This window comes from Malaya genurostris, chromosome 2 (assembly GCF_030247185.1).
Source record: "Malaya genurostris strain Urasoe2022 chromosome 2, Malgen_1.1, whole genome shotgun sequence".
NCBI classification, from domain to species: Eukaryota; Metazoa; Arthropoda; class Insecta; order Diptera; family Culicidae; genus Malaya; species Malaya genurostris.
This window is the reverse complement of record NC_080571.1, coordinates 92,968,671-92,988,745: the sequence shown is the minus strand read 5'-3', so window position 1 is coordinate 92,988,745 and position 20,075 is coordinate 92,968,671. Positions and strand designations below refer to the sequence as shown.

Genomic DNA, 20,075 nt, shown 5'->3' with positions numbered 1-20,075 from the left:
CATTCATAACTTCCCAGCAGTAGTTGAATTGGTACAACCGATCCACAGCGACCGTGAGATTTCCGATATCGTCACTCAACTGCAAACCATCGATGATATCATCAACCCATCACGGTGCCAGTTTTGATAGGCAATTTCATCCATTGCACCCCTTTCCGCTAGCGCTAGGTTTTCAATTCGATTTCCTGCATTTTATGTGAACACACCCAACCGACACCAACTCCCGTAACGGCAGAGACATATTTCCTACCGCTCCGTTTGTAATGATACCTACCGCTGACTTGACATCCTTCTTGGTTGACAACTTCCGGTGGAAAATTTTGGCCGGTTCGCATTCGTTTTCACTCTCGGAAGACTCGTCCCCGGTTCGTGGACTTTCCGGTGCTGCAGCCATTCCTCCGTAGTAGCTAGCAGTGGAATGGCACACACTAATCGATCCGGATTTTTTTCCTCTGCTCGTTTAAACTACACAAAAAAACTGTGAACAACCCACCGAACGCGCTAATTTTGTTTACCGCTATTCCTCCCTTCCACTGATAAATAAACCACCCGCTTACCCAGCCTGGGGAGGGTTTGTTGGTCAACTGTTGTCTCTCTTAGAAAGACACTAGGGATGTACAGTTCCTATCTTTTCTAGGCTAGGAAGCACTCGCCTTTCTCTCGCCCTCTCGCAATAGACAACCAACCAACCAACCACTCTTCTGTTCACTGTCTGTCACGTTTAAATCACAATGTTGTTTTGCAACAGCACTCGATGTTTTGATCGTGTCATCCTTTTCGGTTAGCACTTTTTTCTTCCTTTTTTTCAGTGCAATCCATTTCTCATCGACGTCGAGTAATGCACTTGTGAACTCCATTGTCCGCGTGATCAATCCTCATTATTTCCGCTTTCGGGCACAGTTCACGGGAAAAACGGGACGATTTGCGGTCGTCGTCGTCTGCTGCCACCCAGGGAGCTGTTTGTCGCTGATGCTGATTGTCTCTCTTCTCCTGTTGTCCGAAGAGCGATTTGAAGTTACGCTAGATTTTATGAACACGGAATTTTTCGTAAAACTTCCCCCGTCTTTTGCTATATGATTTTTTCACTACAGTAGAGCAACTAAGTTGATTTTTCAATATTTTACACAAGAAAAAGACTAGCTAGACATTGTATAATTTTCACTTATCGATAATGTTTTTTTTATTCTGTGATAATTATTTCGCTCTCGCCCGTTTTCGCATTGCTGTCAGCTCCAGAAACTGACACGGCAAAAACGCGATTACATTCTTCCTGCCGTACAGCGAGCCGACAATCCTTCCGAAAAAATTTTCACAACATTCCAGTCCAGTCTTTGTCTCTACAGGCTTCCACCTAGCGAAAATTCCACCTGCTGCACACGCAAACTACGAACCCCGTACAGAACTAACAAGGTAGACTCTGCCGATCCGCTCCAGCCAGTTTTCATTGCAATGAACCGAAAGTAAGCCAACGAAAGACTAAACGGCACCAAGAAACAAAACTGCCACTGTCACTGCCCTACGCACTACAGTAATTAGATTGAGCGTTTTTAAAAAGTTTTCTGTGTTTTTATGCTATACTGGAGGTTTTTGATTTGGTCTGGAGGAAGGAAAAACAGAAATTTCACCCGAGCAGCAGCCCTTCCACCCAATAACAGGCGAATGCTCTTTGGCAGCTCTCGAGCTAGAGTCCCCCGTCCTGGCAGTGGATCAGTGTGTACACCTAAACGGCACCAGTGTACCACGCTCTCTCTCTCTCTCTTGCTATCTATCTCCCTGTTTCTACGGTCCACGGTACAAGGATACGCCGTGTGGTCTGCAATGGTGTACGTGTGAAATCAGCAAAGACCGTCCTTATCAAACCGATACAGAGCGAGAACAACCGAAGAAGGAGAGTGAAGTTCGTGTGCGTGCCGCCATCACTGAATACCAACATTTACGCACATATTACGAATCGACACCCATACTCGCAGTCCCGTCATTATCATCAGGCTAAAAGGATCCGCTTGTAGCACGGCTGGGTGCCTCCGGTTCCGCCAGTACCGGTAGTAATGGTGTAGTAACAATAGCAGCGGGAAAACGCGATGGGAGGTAGACGCAAAAATCCACCGCATTTACTACACAACCGCCAACACACCCGGTACGTTGCCCGGCCCCGGTTGGCGCGTACCGTGGTGGAACCGACTTTCGAAAATATGCTATTATTGCTTCGAGGAATAAAAAAAACCGTTTGCAGTCATGCTTTTCTCATGAACGTATATATGGTACAGTAGCATGAAGCCCCCATGCCTATTCTTCGGTCTACTTTCCTAAACATAAATATGTACTATCCAAGGGGGATGACAGTGTTGAGTTAATTTCGATTTCAATTGAGAAGTCAGTCTGTGACAAAACTCACTTAAGGAGTGTATCGATAAGTAGTTAGCAACTATCAAACAGTTATTACTCTGAAATGGCTAAATTTTTTGCAGCGTGTTTTGCGGTGACATGTTTGTTTACATGTCAATAACAGCTGCGCAATCGATTGGTTTCGGTACGGTTTATCGTTTCAATGATAAGTCGAATTGATCCGGAAACGCGAAAGAAAATTCTGCACACTTGGTGCTCAGAAAGTGGTGTCACGTGCAACGAAATTGCAAAACGGGTGAAAGTGCACCACATCAGTGTCAAAAATATTATCGAGAAGTTCGGTAAGACTCTTTCCATGAAGGACCTGGACGAAGCTGACACCACGGTGGCGATGGAAAAGTTTGGGCAGAAGGTGTTGGTCTGGCAACCAATTTGTACCTGTGGTTTGCGGTCGTCGATTTTCTTCACGAAGGGCACAATTAACGCCAAGGTGTACGAGGAAGAATGTTTGAAGAAGAGAATGCTGCCACTGTACAGAAAGCATAAGGCTCCTCCTCTATTCTGGTCGGATTTGGCTTCAGCCCACTACGCCAAATCCGTTCTAAAATGGTTGTCAAACAATAATGTACAATTCGTGGTAAAGGACATCAACCCACCGAACTGCCCGGATCTTCGGCCAATTGAAAGGTATTGGGCAATTGTCAAGCGGCACTTTCGGAAGGAAGGTACAGTGTCCCAAAACATGCAGGAGTTCAAAAAAAAACTGGACAGCTGCCACCAGGAAAGTCACTAAAGTAACTGTGCAGAATTTAATGAAGAATGTCAAGTCCAAAGTGCGAGCGTTTCACATAAACTAGGATTTTCTTCAATATAATCAGTGAAATGCATAAAAATGTATTTTTTCCAACAATATATCGAAAACTGATGTCGAAATATGTTTTTTTTCGCTTTTTTATTCAATAATCAATGTTGCTAACTACTTTTCGATACACTCCTGTGACAACTTTTCAATACACGTGGCCGGGTACCAAGCCGCATAACATTTTTCTGTCACAATTTTGAACAATAATAACTGATTCATTTGTTGATGAATTTATATAATTTAACTACCAATCGATTCGGGGATATTTAAATTCAACAAGTATGGCAACAATGTACTTTTCTATTGTAATGCTTCCTGAAACTCAAGTTCTTTTTCGAATTACACGAAACTTTGCAAATGGATTAACAACTATTTATGTCATAGAATGAAGAAAAAGTTGTTACAAAATGTTCAATTTTAATAAACTTTTCACTTAAATTTTCCAAAGAAATCGATATTAAAGTACCTTCTTCACACGATTTTTGTTTCTGGTAAATGTTGAAATGTTGCATATATTATTGGTTTTCATAATCAACAAAAAAATGTGTTTAAATAGGGTTTAAGAATTATTTGATTTTTTGTGTACGCGCACTGTATGCAAAGTTCACCGCGTGAGCGAATCGGCATGGTGCGGCAGGGTTCGGTAGGGTGCGATGTCGTCGGTGCGACTGAAGCGAACTGCGACAGTTTGGACAAGTAGGCAGAGAAAAAGATTTTAAATATATAAGAGAAAATGCATGATATAAGGGCAGGTTCAGGAGTGTTCTAGTTCTAGATACATAAATTATGTCAGTTACAAAATTTAAATCTGGATTTTATATCAAGAAAAACTGGCAGCCCCAGCAGTGTTTTACTCGTGTTTCAAATAGACAAAAAATAGAACGGCATCGTAGACTAGTTTTGAATTTGACAGAAGAACTGGTCGAATAAATAGAACTAGAACGGCTTGCTGGGGACACATTTGTTCCAGTTTCTGTTCTATTATAAGTCTTCCTTATAGAACTTTAAACTGTTGAATTTGCTCTAAGAAGGGTATCATTACACCAATAGGTAGATTAAAACAGGTTTACCTTTTCTATATATAAAAAATAGGTATACAAATCGCTCAAACTAAAGAAAAATGTTCCGAGGCCCGGAGGGCCGAATGTCACATACCAATTAATTCAGCTCGACGAACTGAGCAAATGTCCGTGTGTATGTGTGTTGTCAACTAAGAGGTCGAGATCTCAGAGATGGCTGGATCGATTTTAATCAAGCTAGTCGCAAATGAAAGGTCTCCTCGTCACGCTATTGAATGGTTGTGAGATCGGATGTTTACTTTTTGAGTTATACGAAGTTTTGTGTCAAAATTTTCAGTTTTTCGACAGTATCTGTCCCATTTGACCTTGAAAACAGAAAGTGTTTCCAGACTAAGATTCCGCACGATAATAACTATCCAACAAGCCATAGATTGGTAAAATCCGTCCATTTTCAACGGAGATATCGACATTTTTTGTGTAAGCCACTTTTTCCCCCTATTCCAGCAGTAGGAGTTTTGACCATTGTATAACAAAACAATGTTTGGAAGCAAGAGTTTTTATACTGTTACATACAATTGTTTCTAAGAGGGGCTGGGGTCCACTAGGAGATTGATAGTACCTATTAGCTCTCTCCGGACTGTACCAGCCTAGATGCCGTGTGGAATCCGGCGGAAAAAAATGAACCAAGAATAGATCCACTGGGTTCCTGCTTCCATGTCGTAAAAGGCGACAATTGCAGGAGTTTCTTTTTCCTTTCAGTTATCAGATATTTTCAATGTTTTACTTCTGATTACTCTATTTTACTAAATCATCTCTTTATTCAATCTATCAATTTCCGTCTAGCTTCGGAGAAAAGTTTCATTAGGAATGATTTCTTGATCCATGTTATTGATTGTCTTTCAGGATTATAAAATGAATGATAAAAATAAACCATTGCGCAAATCCGTTTATATTACAAAGTTAATAACAGAGATAACATATATCGGTATATTGAATACATAGTAAAAAACACTTGATATTAATATTTCAAACAGTAAATTAATATTTTTCTCGGTAGCCGGCTGCCCAGATCAACTAATATAACCAAGTAATAATTTCAATAAATAATTAAAATAATAAAGCGGAAATAATAAAGAATCAAGACGCGCGTGAAAACTGTTGACCTTTGTTTGGTGATTTAAAATGATTTTATAATAACTGTTTAGAATATTTCAATGCAATGAATCAACTTTTTTGTCTAAATCCTATTCGCTCGTTTATTTTGTATCACGTAGTTTCATTTATAAAAACGTGCTTAATCCACCTAGCAGTGAGATGATACCTTTATTTTATCAATCCACATGTGTTTTTTTTGCATGACTAAAAAAACGCGAAAGGTAGATGCATAAACGAGTGACTGCATACTCGACAGCCGGCTGTCCGGAGTTTTGTCAATTTCGGAGATTGACTGTTTCGTGCATTATATTGCCAGCACAAAGTAACACATAAAACGATAATACTTAAAAACATTCTTGGTAGCCGGCTACCCAGAGCAATAAACACATGATAACATTATTAAAACATTTACTAACAAAGTATCCTCTCCTGTGATGCATGTGGGAATGCAGAGGATTCCTCGGTTCTTAGTAGCAACATGCATCGAACTAACAATCCTTTCCCTCCCAAGTAGATCTGCATTCGGACGTGGCCGGCGTCGGTATTGATCAGCATGCATGGTTCAATACAGTTTGCACAGTGTGAAACAATGTGTTATTCCCAAACATGTTACTTCAAAAAATCATTTTGCAATCTCAATTGGTCCAGATCAATAACGGAGTAGTAACACACGGGCGGTCTCTAATGCTAATGCTAATGCTAATGCTAATGTTACATACAATTGTTTCTAAGTACCAAAAAGGCTGTGTACAGCATCCTTTTTCATGACATTTTGTCTCGGACCGATTTTAGCACGGTTCGTTTTTTGCAACATAATCTTTCGAATATGACATATGTAAACCAGATGATGGCAGAATTTTCGAGTTGAAAGCAATTCCATAATTGTATTGATTTAAACTACTTACAACAAAAAATGGTGGAAGAATATAACATCCCTTACCATTCGAATCAGTTCGTCGAGATCAGCAAATGCGTGTGTGTCAAATAATTTCACACAATTTTCTCGGAGATGACTACACCGTTTTCTACAAACTCAAGAATCTGAGTTTGTAGAAAACGGTGTAGTCATCTCCGAGAAAATTGTCGTGTTCTCCCAAACAAGGCTTCTGGTTCCGGAACTACAATATGATAAGCGAAACGAAATTTTAATTGTGGAACTTTTTCTCGTAGATGGCTGAACCGATCTAAGATGCAAATAAAAAGTTTTAAGATTCTATAAAACAGCTTGCTTTTCAGTCAGATCCAACTTCCGATTTCGGGGATACAGGGCAGGGTTGCTGAAATTCGCCTCACGCAACTCATTAACGTTCATCGCCTGCGAACGATTCAAGAACGGAGACAGCAAAGCATGTAATGCCGGACGAGGCAAAAGCTATGCTCAATATGTGACTGCCTGAGCGACTCGCAAGAGAGAAGAGATCTTACTTTTCATGCTTGTTGCTATTCCGCCGTGAGCCATTCTCTACCATTTCAAGAGCAGGTATCATCAGGCACGAGTAGCGCTTACATTGAGTCAATTTTTGACTCACTGCGAGTCAAAATGCCAGCAATCATGAATGCAAGTGTACGAAAAAAATTGAAGACAAAAATTAGCGATGCGATGGAAGCAATTTTTTATTTTGCTTAGTTCAATTGTCTCGTAGATATTGCCCTGATAAAAAGTGTGCGTTGAACATCACAAATTAGCTTGGAAAACTTTAAACGTAATATCATTACTTATCATTGGAAGATGGCGAAACGATTGGGTTGGATAAAAATTAAACTGATAAATAAAACTGATAGTCCACTTCAAAACGTCGTTTAAAATCGTATACTAATGTACATATAATGTACTTCCTACTGCAATAAAACTAATGAAACAGTTTATTCAGATTTCACCGAATACTATTCTCACGTCGTACTCCGTGCTGTTGACATTTTGCGGCAAGTAATGGCAGATAGATTTTAAAAAAGCTGGAGTTGAATCATCTGAGGACAATCACTTTTGTAAAGTAAAAATTTTGCAGTTTATATGGCTTATATAAGAAATAAAATAAAAGGAATTATAACTGGAACATATAACTGTAGCAACACTTTTGATTCTCTTTCGGGTTGGTGTGATATTTATTTTATTTATGATTTTGAAAATGGACTGAAATATGTACAGTGATATTTTTTAAAATCACATATGATTATGAATGATCAAGTCCAATACGCAATATCAATATGCAATGCAAATAGAGTGACAAAAATATATTCTGAATATTGATTATAGAGGCAAGTCTAATCTTTTAATTCCAGGGATGATTTATTTTCTCATGTTTTTATTATATTAAACACAATTTAACGCTTCTTCGCATTGATTTGATTTATAGAAGTAATAGGAGTGCAGGGTTTTCCACAACGTTTGAACCTACTGAGACGCCATGTAACCAAAGATAAATAATAAAGACATGTATGTGCTTACAAATATTTAAAAAAAATCTGGTCCGTTCCCGGTACCTTCTTTAATGACCGCACTCACCGCTTGATGGAGCGCGAGATTAATTGCATTGTTATCATTTCGACCAAAGTGTGCCATGAAATCTCAATATATACACGCAGAGAAAAAAATTGTAAAAATAACCAAATTTGGGTTCCCCCCAACGAATATTTTTATTGAAATAGTGATAAAAGAAAATCTGGTTTGATATTGTAAATATTGCTAATTGAAACTACAAAACATGATCGTTTATATTTCTCGGTGGATTAGTTTGTTTCAATAAACAGTTTGATAAAAAAAAAATATTTTACTTGCGCGTTCCTGTCAACCTTTTGACAAACAATTTCACAGTAAATTCAACTTAAAATATAGTTTTAAATGAAACGAACTCTAGTTAAAGTCAATAATTGTAACGCTTTAAATTCACAAAACCTTTTAGTTGAAATAATTTTCCTTGAATTTAGTTATTTCAACTAACGCTTTTGATTGTTGAAACCATACATTTTTGTTTGATTTCAGGAATAAAATAATTTCTTTCATACTAATTTAACGAAGTAATTTTTGATACTACCTTTATTTGTTTTCAATTTCCTAATATACAATTTTTTTAAATTTAGCATTTTTTCAAGACTGTGAGCCGTTTTGTCGCTAGACTATCGAATTATTTACATACCCCACTATCAAGCCCTGATTTTTCAATATTTATAGCATCCAACGATTCATCAGTCAAAATAGAGATCCTGCATGAAATATTTTTTGCAAAGAAAATGTGTTATGTAATGCTATGCAATTTTCAAAATCTTTCCAATTATCGATACATACGCTTGAATTATTGAAAATCCCTTAGTTAATTAAAGAAGCAGATAAACGTTTTTTTATAAAACTTGTAAAAAACTTTATCCGCGGGAGATAAAAAATGCCCTGGAATATTTTCGCGGGAAAAATGCTCTTGTCTATTGGAAATAAAACTATCACGGTTCATTTGAACAATAAACTTAGTTATATCAGTACACAAATAAGATCATAGATAAATTAAACCTATTTTTTCTTGAAATAAAGATACAGCAGGATTGAGTCAATGAGGATATTTCGATAACGTCAATTCAAATTTGGTTGACATGTAATAAATAGTTAATTTATTTCAACAACAAAATTCATTGGGAGCAAATAAATTTTTCGTTTGGTTAAACCAAAGTTTAGATTCAAATCAAGCAGTGAACATTTTTTATATTTAAGGGAGAAATTGGGTCAAAACAATCATATTCTAGCTTGACATGAACATAAATCATATTAAAAATTCTGCTAACTGTTTTGTTTTTTTAAACATGCTCCATTTCTCTGCGTGTACAAATGAGCTGACGTATCGAAAGGGTTCTCACGATTTGACATTTGCATTATGAGTGCGATGATGGGAACTCAGTAGTGCAACCAATTTATCACCATTGGTGCCAGTTTCACGGAGGACCGTAGATGTGTGCCAAAAAAAGATCGTGACTGTCATGTCTGGAAATTCGTTTGTGATGTAACTGCTTGCTCTGCAAAAATCAAAGCAATTAAGAAGAATGGCTAACAAAGAAATAGTCATTACTAACTAAATACTCATTCAGCATCTTTTACCATACATCTACGCAAATTATCGATTAGAATAACTGTACTACGATCAGGAAATTAAGACTTTTAAATTGAGAATCACGGTTGTGGTTCCGGCCAACTGCCACAGGATGCCGAAGCATTTTGTAAAACGCAACATAAAATTGGAGGAATAGATGTTCCATTGAAATTTACTTTTGCATTTTTGTATCGCCTTATTAACTTAGTCCTATTTTAATGCATTCATTAAATTTTTGCATTTAATATTATCATTTTTGGAGTTTCACAAAACTATTGCCTCGTAAGTTTTTTTTCCAAAAGCAAACAGCAAAATAATAACGTAATGTGATATCAGTTGAGAAATTGATGAGCTGAAATCAAATTAAGATTACAATCTGATATGGCTGTCAAAAATTTATTGAAAATAAAATGTTCTATAATTGACTCGCGAAGGGATCGGTTTAGCTTTTTTTTAAAAAGAACCTCCGCTAGAAGAAATTGTAAATTCAATTTCATAACATTTTACAATATTCATATTACAGAGGAAACGAATTCAATTTGAAAAATAACACAATCCGCGTGGTTTATCGATTTGTCAGATAGTGCGATTTAGAATTTTTGTTACTCATATCACACATTCAGTTTTGATACTACTCATTGTATTATTTACCTTAAAACTATGTTGAGCAAAAAAATTTTCACGTGAATAATTCAAGGATCACATACAAAGAGTCCAAATGAAATATAATTCTGTTATCACATAATCAGGAGATAGTAGGAGAATATACGATCAAGAAAAAAAATTATGCATTTAATTCCACTTTATTTAACGTCACTAATGTCACGAGACAGATAATTTTGTTGTGTTTGATTTTATGATACTTGGTTTTTAGATATTTATTTCGTTATTGGAAACTGCGGAAGGCCTTCATTGCACGATTATCCATGGCACAGTTTCCAACAAGTAACTGTAGAGAGTTTGTTTGTTTTTGATATTAATAGAAATATTATTCTTCAGTAAAATCTTATGTTGGCCTCCAAATTAGTGCCTTATACAAAATTATAGAAGTTCTATTTCGGTTTTTGTTTCTATTATATTGTAGCTCTAACGCCCTGTATATTGAATGTGACGGAATTATTTGGTGTTTATGGTTCTTCTAGTATTTGTACGAACTGATAGTGTTTATCATCAAAGTTGGTCTAAATCTTTTTGGTAATTGACTTGGTTCGACACAACTTGTCTCGAAGTCTATACAAATACTATTAGTTTATTATGAATGATTAACATGAAATTAAAAGCAATTATTAGTGTCATCACATATGTTTATAATTATTAAGGTAACGATCGTCGAATGGCTTTGTAATCGGTATATAAATAGTTTCACGATCATGAGAAACAATAATAATTGACAAAAATTTGGGACTATTACTTCTCAGGCATAATAAACAACCCTACATTCGACCGAATGAAAAATACCAATTTGGCTTTTCGAATGAGGTATAATTTGTTTGGAAAAGTCGAACTCGATCGAAACACAAAATGAATTTATTATAGAACTACGGAATAGGAGCGAAAGTTACATATTTACGACACACAAAAACGCTCCATTAATAACCCTTTACAGTTTGATGATTAATCAATAACATATTCTGGCAGGTATCAAAGTTGTCCCTAACGCTACAAATCACGATTGAAGTATAGCAAACACCGAAGAAATGTGCAGTGAAGACAATTCAAAAAGATTCGACATCTTTCTTATAAGCTCTATACAGGAATAAAATTTTATCCTGGGCGGTCATTCAGTTGTACTGCCATACGTCGCAGAGAACGAATCACCGTGAGTAGAAAATTCGACTCAACGCGAGTCATCAGCACCACCGAATAGCTTTCTACCTAAACGCTTCGAAACGAACTCATTGCGAGCGAACAGAGTGCATGTATGATGCTTGCTTGCTTTGCCAAGCGGTTCAATTCTCTGAGTGGAAGGAAAGAATGAATAAAGCAGACACGGAATATATACAAACTGCTCGCCGCACGGGTAGAGCATCGCCGGTGAAGAGAATAGTTCACGAGTAATATTTCATTGATAGGATCAGCAACCTTGGTGATTAGTATAAAAATATATATTTCATATAAATTATCCAGGGTTATCGGGTTAGCAGATTTCAATAGTCGGTAGCCAAATAAACTTATTTTAGTTTTAGTGGTATTCAGTTTTCGATTCGGAAGGTGCCCAAAAAATTAAATTTGCCCTACGATTTCTCAAATATGTCTACACTGATTTTCAAACATTTCGAAACAAATGTTAACTGTACAGCTACTCAGGTGAATTTATCTGACTTCGGCTACACCGATTTTCGAATTCCGTTTCCAGTATCGAATCGTTTCTGAAATCTCAAACGTTTTCTCAAAAAAAAGCCAAATCGAATTTCAGAAACAAAAATTCAAAATCAAATAAACTTCATTACACTTCATTCATTAACTCTCGTACAAAATTAATTAATTTTATCCAATTCTGATTTTCGATTCTGGAATTACAGAATGATGAATTTTTTAAATTCAAACTGATATAGAAGATGACAATCCCGAAAAGCTTTAAAGTTGGACTCAATACTTTTGCAATTTGTTCGTCATATGGCCATACGAATCGGTTTGGGTTATGCTGGGTCATGAATACCGGCTCTGGAAGTACCCTAAATTACCCTAAACTCTAAAGTGGAAATTACTTCGACATATCCTGGAATGTTTAGTCGATTGACACATTTTTAGATTCAAATTCGATCCGATTTGCAGTTTCGACATTACAGAGTAATGAGTAATTAAAATATCAAATTGCCGCTTAAAACGACGGTCATTAAAATAATGTCATGAAAACTGAAACACCGAAGAATATTCATGCAAAAACACATGCGGATTGATAAAACTACAAGGATCAGCCCCATAGGGTTGTTCGAGCCATTGATGTGGAACAAGGCAACCAAAATTTCTAATGATCTACAATCAAACAGTTCAATCATTCGTCACACTTTTGAATCCGCTATTGGTATATTTATCTTGATTAGGAACCAACACCGAACATTGTTTATTTTATAACCGACGAAATTACACCAATATCCCAAATGTATGCAATTATATCTTTGTTCATACTTGCGATACGGATTTTGATATTAAAGCTTCTAATTTGAGGTTATACTTGATTTCGACTGGGGTGATAATCGTGGAAAACTGTAAAACGTCTGTCTCAGTCTTATAATACAAACGAATGTTGTTTACTGTCCGACGTTTCGGCCTTTGATGTAGGCCTTTTTCAAGGAAAACTGGAAAATTTAATGTATTACATTGACAAAAACATAGAGCGTTGAACAAATAATACAATGTAAACTTACTAATGTCTATCGTTTATAGTCAAAATATGTCGATGTCTGACGCTACGTTGTCTGGTCAATTTTTATAGCGTTAAGTTTCTCTACCATTCTGCGATTTCGGTTGAAGTGATAAACTATTTCTCATTATCAATCGAGTTCATATTATATAAATTAGAAATTAATCTTACGCACTCAAAATTTACTCGGGGTAGTTGTCAATTTCTCGGGCGAAATGACATAACATGGAATTTCATCCGAGCCTGCATGACACAAGATCAGAGCATACCATATTAGAAGCATAGCATCTAATCGTTTTATGGCACTTTTTGTCTTGCTGTCTAGCAACAACCTACCTCTAGCATGCTACGCGTAGGACTGAAACGTTAGCTATATTTTGCTTCTATTTATAGATTCGCGTGCTTCTAACAGCTTCGCTTTTGCATCGATAGACCAATCAGAGCGATGCTTTCCCTTTGATATATCACTTACCCCTTCAAAACCGTAGTCTATGGCAGGGAAATCCGACATGCCGGAGATTTTTAGCAGGCAAAATACGATACTGCTCGCTACTAATCAAAATTTCAATCATTTATAATTGAAAATACGTGGCTTGATACATTAAAATCGAATCTTAGAAATATTTCCAATCAAATAATGAAATAATATTAATAATTGATACAAAATATACTGAGCTGTACGTGTTTAAAACCTGACCACATTTCTACGTGTATTTTTCCTTGAGTTTCTAATTTGCACCCCTATATAGAAAAAAATGTTGTGTTCCACATCAAAAAACCTATTTTAATCCACCTAGTGGTGTAATGATGCCTTTCTCATATTACTCATAACATCATAATTATAACCGTGAAATTCGCAAAAACAACTTTTTTTTAAATAGAAATAGGTAAATTTGTCCGGACCTAATCACACAAACATTATTAATCCTGTTTACCCTGTAGTTCCGGCATCTCCAAGAAAAGTGAGTGAGATCCTTTTTGCAGTTTTTAATCATTATTTCCGAAACCGGATTCAGATGAACGGAATAGCCGAAGTTGGTTCGTTTGCTACCAACAAATATGACCTACAAATTGGAACAGTTATTATTATTATTATTATTATTATTATTATTATTATTATTATTATTATTATTATTATTATTATTATTATTATTATTATTATTATTATTATTATTATTATTATTATTATTATTATTATTATTATTATTATTATTATTATTATTATTATTATTATTATTATTATTATTATTATTATTATTATTATTATTATTATTATTATTATTATTATTATTGACTCTCTACACAACGTGTACGAAATAGAACAAAGCACGCCTTGTTCGTTTAGTGTTTTCTTCTTCTTTCGGTGTTGTACTCTACATGGCGATTTGAAAACTTTGACACTCATCGCCCTGTAACTGCGGAACCGGAAGTCGGATCCGGATAAAATTTCACAGTAGCTTTAAAGACAGTATGAACTTTAATTCAAATCAAGATTTGTGAAAATCGGTTCAAGCATCGCAGAGAAATCGAAGTGAATTTAGTTTTAGGAGTTTTTCTTCTCCATTTTCGGTGCATTCGGAACAGGAAAAGAGGGGACCAGTAGTGCCGAATCGAGTTTTCATGCCCACAAACTAACAAGCTCTGCAAACTGGAAGAATTTATCAGACAGTTTTATGAGATTTGTACCTGTTTTTTACCCATTGTTCGTGAAAAAATACTAATAAAATTGGAAATTTTCCATTTATCACGCTTAAGTTCCGGAACCGGAAGTTGAATCCAGATAAAATGTTCCACAATTTTTTAGGATATTGTTAGACCTTTCATTTGAATCTTAGTTTGCGAAAATCGGTTGAGATGTTCCAGAGATAATTGAGTGTAAACTTTTTCTCAAATTTTGACATATTACCATATAACTCCGGAACCGAAAATCACATTCAAATGAAATTAAATAGCAAGCTAAGGGACCATAATACCTTTCATTTGAATCTTAGTTTGTGAAAACCGGTTCAGCCATCTCTGAAAAAAGTAAGTAAAATTTTTTTCATTTTTTGGTACATATCAACCTATATCTCCGGAACCGGAAGTCGGATCGGAATGAAATTCAATAACAGCCTATGGGACTATAAGACCTTTCATTTGAATCTTTGTTTGTGAAAATCGGTTTAGCCATCTCTGAGAAAAGTGAGTGCATATTTTTGTTACATACACACACACACACACACACACAGACATTTCCTCGGTTAAAAAGTCGATTTTCACAGTGATTGCCTAGCCTTTCTATATAAGAAAGGCAAAAAGGTAAAAACGTGAAAGAAATAATGGATAGAACACGCTTTAATCCAGTGAATTCAATTTCCTATTAAGTTCAAAAGGAGAGACATGTTTTTGGCTGTCGGAATTATAAAAAATTAAAATTTCTAGCTTCTGAGGGGCAATATTTCGAGCGAATGGTATGTGACCTGTATATCTCAATAAAGTCTAAAATTATAAAATTTTACCAATCGAAGTTTGTATCAATTACCTACTATCGAAAGAAAATTATCTAATAATATGAATCATAAGAAATAATGAAAACCGACTATTTTATTTTCATAATATATTTATTTATATCGTTCTGCATCTCTTGTCTGAATTATACACAATTGGTATGTAGGATTATATATAGTGGTTCATTTCAAATGAATGGTTTCAATAAGAGGGTTATGAATATCAATTTACTCACTTCTTGTCTTCCTTGAAGTGCGCCAGAATCTCTGAACCAGGCGGTTCAGAGCTCCGATTTTGTTTTGCATTCGCTCGTTTTGTTTTTTTTTGTTTTTATTTGTTTGCTTATCGTACTACGGAATCGAACATTCTACTTGTTGTGCTTGTTTTGTGTGGTTTGAATGCAACAGATTTACAGATTTTCTAACATTTCGTTCATCATAAGTACATTAGTTTGTAGGGGTTGATCCTATTTCTTTTTTTTTCTAGCACAGCTTAGTTAGCCCTTCACCGTTCGATTTTAGTTTTTGTTTTCTTTTTTGCTATACGACGTTTCTAGCGTGTGCTTCCACAATTAACCAAAATGACCGAATGATTTGGCCGTTTCTCTTCTTCAGCTTCAGTTTCTCGGTCGACAAGTGTGACAAGCATATGATGTTTTACTATAAGCAACAGAACGGATTGCGATTGATTGCTGGCGGCGACGACCGAACACCAGGCGTACCAGCCGCTGGATAATGATCGTTCCATGTTAGCGCAGTAATTCGGTTATTATTGTAATTTATTACATCGTTCCAGCTCGGAACCCTACCGACCATGTTTTAGTGAGTTGATACCAATCGTTCTGGCATTCCTTTATGTTCGGTCGGTTTGTAAAAACCGAATCAAATCAAAACGGACTTTCGGAGGGACGAAAGGGATTGATTATACGCTTTAACATCGATTAGTGGGGGGTGGACTGCTCTAACACACTGTTTACGGTGTTATAACATCGGCTGCATCAGTTGAGCTAATCATTAATCAACAATCAACAATTTAAATATATGTTATGTGCTTTTGTTTTTTTTTCTTTTATGCGTGTGCAACGCTACCGGATTGAAGTTGTGTTGGATGATGGTGGGCAGAAGGAAAAGTTCAAACATTTTAACTTTTTAGCGCCAACAACCAGCTCACTTAACATATAATCTTTCGAGTCAATTTTCATTCACAACCATTTGCTGCTCCTAAACTGAATTAATCCCTCCTGATTACGGCTCGTTTTTTCCATTGCCACCTTAAACATCCAACACAACCCCCGTAAGTCCAGCTTAGTTTAAGAATACTATGTTTGGGTGATGTATTTACGGTAACCAGACGAACAATCGAACCGAACACCTATAGTTCACATCGTACATAACAGCTTTTGAACTTTTGCCATCGAACTTAACCGCTAACTTCTAACAACGAGCTTTAAGCTTTGTTACTTTGTGTGTGGTATGGAGTCCTTAAAACTAGGGGGCGCCCCCGTAGCGGAGAGCCGAATTCACTCGTCGAGGTTTCCCAGTGTTTCGTGCGCTCTGCTTGTTTGCTTGCTCTCTGCAGCATTTCCTGTGACATTGATAAGTTATGATTTGCATCTGCAGGATGCCGACGCCGAACGCCGCGGAAGGCACGAATCCGCGCTCGCACCGTTTACTGAGCCGGTCGTTCTGCGACGTCTCTTGGCGACCCCTCAAGCAGTTTATATACCAGTCTCTACGAATATAATTGACAAAAGTTATTACACTTTACACTCTGGAACGCTGAATGCCCCCCCCCCCTTTTTCTCCATTAGCAGGTGTGGGATGGGGCCCAAAATCCAATAATCTCTTCCAAAAAGTTGTATTTATTTATTTATAATTACGTTATCCTGCAGAAATTCAGAAAACGGTATCGCTTTGTTCGGTAGCAAAAACGGTAAACTGATAGGAATGGTAATTTATTTACTGGATTTGATTTTCGGTTTTTTTTTTCTTCTTAGCTCTCATCAGTAGACGGCACAGCTTTCTGTGTTCTCCCAAAAATTTATGAGAAAGATAGTAAGTAATTTTGGTCAGATTTGCAATGTATAGTAGTTATCATTTTTATTATTTTATGGAAACAGTAAACATGTTGTTCAATCGAACAACAACGCGACTCGAAACGTAAACTCGATGTTTGCCGATTCCGATCGGGATCGGCATTACGTTTCTGAAAGTTCCACCAAGTGTTTGAGTAGATTTCAGTATATCGTTTATCAACTTCCGGTTAGAATATCTGGTCCAAGAGCAAACTTGATTTGCGTATGCTACTGTTCGAAACAGGTCGGCGTTATTTAGTTTTGTTTTAGGATTAGCTATTATATACGTACACCTAGTGGGGGAGTATTTTTCTATTGGTCTTACGCCAATTATATTAAGATATTTTTTATACTGTTTTTTTTTTTAGGTTAAACGTTTGAGGGAACCATTTGTATATTTGATTTATAAATCTCTCTAAAGTTTTTACAAATTTTGCAAAGCATTTTTACAATCTGTGTGTGTGTCTGTTTCCGGAATACGATTTTATACATTTTTTCTTGAATCAACAGCCTTCGTTTGTAGTGTGTTTATTGATTATAATGACAATACAACAACCAAAAACTGTCACGGAACAAGCATTGTTTCGTTGCATGGGTTGGTAGACTCTGAGCGAACATAAGGCCAATTTTTAGATGAAGTTTACGTTCGTAGCTCTGGATAGTGCCCAAACCTTCATTTACGAAGTAAATTTTAACATTCAATAAGTCTTTCTTACGCTTACCACGCACAGGTATAGATGGTATCAAGTTTCAGAACTCAAGGTCAGAACGCAGTTCCTGAATCCAGGTCCAGGATTTCTACAATTCAGTTCCCGAATTTAGTTTCAGAATTCAGTTCCAGACGAGAATGATTTATCGAAATGATAATAATCATCACATATTTCAACCAATAAACTAAATGAAAAATCGATCTGGTTAATCCAGCAATTGTGTATTCTCCTTCCAAAGAACGACTGAGAACAAGAAAACAGAACCAGATCCAGAGCTCAGGTCCTTAGGGTAAAGTGTTATAATATGCCCCCCTTAAGAAAACATTGAGTTATTTCTAAATATACTGATATATTTTCTTCGAGAATGTATGTATTTCTTTGCAATACGTCTGAGGAACATAATTTTCAATGATTTCGGAAGAAGTGATGAGAATTGATTGATACAAACACATTTTCCAAAACGACCACATTCTCAGTTTTTTTGCTTGCCGTTGGCATAATGCCCCAGCAACCGTATAATATGCCTCACAACAAATCAGTGGTATGCCCCACAACAATGATGCAATATGCCCCTTGAAATGTCGGTATAGAAGAAAAGAAGATATTCTTTGCATCAAAAATCAATTTCTTAATCAATTTATTACAATTGGAAACCAACATTTTTTATCCTCCCAACGCTACTTTTTGTTTTAATAACCGTTATAAATCTTTAAAACAATATTTTAACTCGAAGCATACTGTTGAATCGAAGGTGGGGCATAATGACTATAGAGTGATTGTTATGAGAAAATTCGTATATCAAAGAAATGGCTTTGTTTCTCTAGATATTTATACTGCAAAAAGAGACATTAGCACTGCTGAAAGTTAATTACTAAGTTGCAACCGATCATTAGACGTTTTACACGATTAATATGCTTGTTTAGTCGAAGCAAAACCTTACATCGAAAAGCTATCTAATGATATTTTCAGTTTTTTCATATTTTCCAGCAAACCACAACTGCCAAACTTGCAAGATCTTTCTGTCTTACGAAAAGATAACATTAGAGATAAAACATTCGTTTAAAAAAGTCTTGAATACTTAAAAAAGGAAGGGGGGTGTTTTGGCCAGCAGGACGCTTTATAACACTTTCCCCTAATATTGGTTCAGAATTCAGTTTCAGTGCCAAACCCTGTAATATTCCTTTACGTTAAATAGGCAAATCAACACGCGAAACAAAATTTTTAATTATATTAGGGGGAGGTGTTCGGTTGCCGGCACCTCACCGTAACTTTTGACAGAAAGCAGATAGCGTCATTCCGACAAATGTCATGTAGGTATAATACCACCCCTTTTTTTTCTACCGAATACCGAAGCAATCTGACGCTTGTACTTTTTGCTGCGTTCATAACAAATTTTATTGCGTGAAAATCAACACAAAATTTTTTTCTGACTTTTTTTGCAGTATCATAAATTGAAGAGCATCAATCGGAAAGGTGAGTGGATTGAATATTTATCAGGTGAAATCGATCTATTTTGTGATTTAATACCGGATGTCTGGCAAGCAATTTGTTGCTGCGGTAAGATTTCGAAACCCACCACTGCTTCAATGAACAGCGAAATATACATCAAGGAATGTTTAGAAAAACGACTTCTACCCATGATTCGAAGCCACAAGGATCCTGTTGTCTTCTGGTCAGATCTTGCTTCTTGCCACTACTCGAAATCAATGGTATACTACCAAAAATGTCACTTTCGTCCCGAAAGACATGAATCCACCAAATTGCCCACAACTTAGACCAATTGAGGATTTTTAATGCATTAACGAAGTCACATCTTAGGTAACATGTCTCGGCAGCCAAAACCATTCAACAGTTCGAAAAAGATTGGAAAAAAGTGTCAAAACTTGTCGCCGAGAAGTCTGTACGGAATTTAATGAGGAACGTTCGCAAGAAGATGCGCCTACAATGGCTAACAGATCGGCTGAAAAGTTCGTATAGTTTCTATGAGA

General features: G+C 36.2%; 1 protein-coding gene across 1 annotated transcript in view; it reads right to left on the bottom strand.

The window, feature by feature from the left end:
• The window catches only part of LOC131430731 (diacylglycerol kinase eta), a 311,690-nt gene extending 310,020 nt beyond the window's left edge, over positions 1–1,670 (bottom strand). The window contains exon 1 of the mRNA XM_058595923.1: positions 275–1,670. Within this exon, the coding sequence (XP_058451906.1) occupies positions 275–394 (120 nt within the window). The 5' untranslated portion in view covers positions 395–1,670. The remainder of the gene's footprint in view (positions 1–274) is intronic.
• Positions 1,671–20,075: the final 18,405 nt, after the last annotated feature.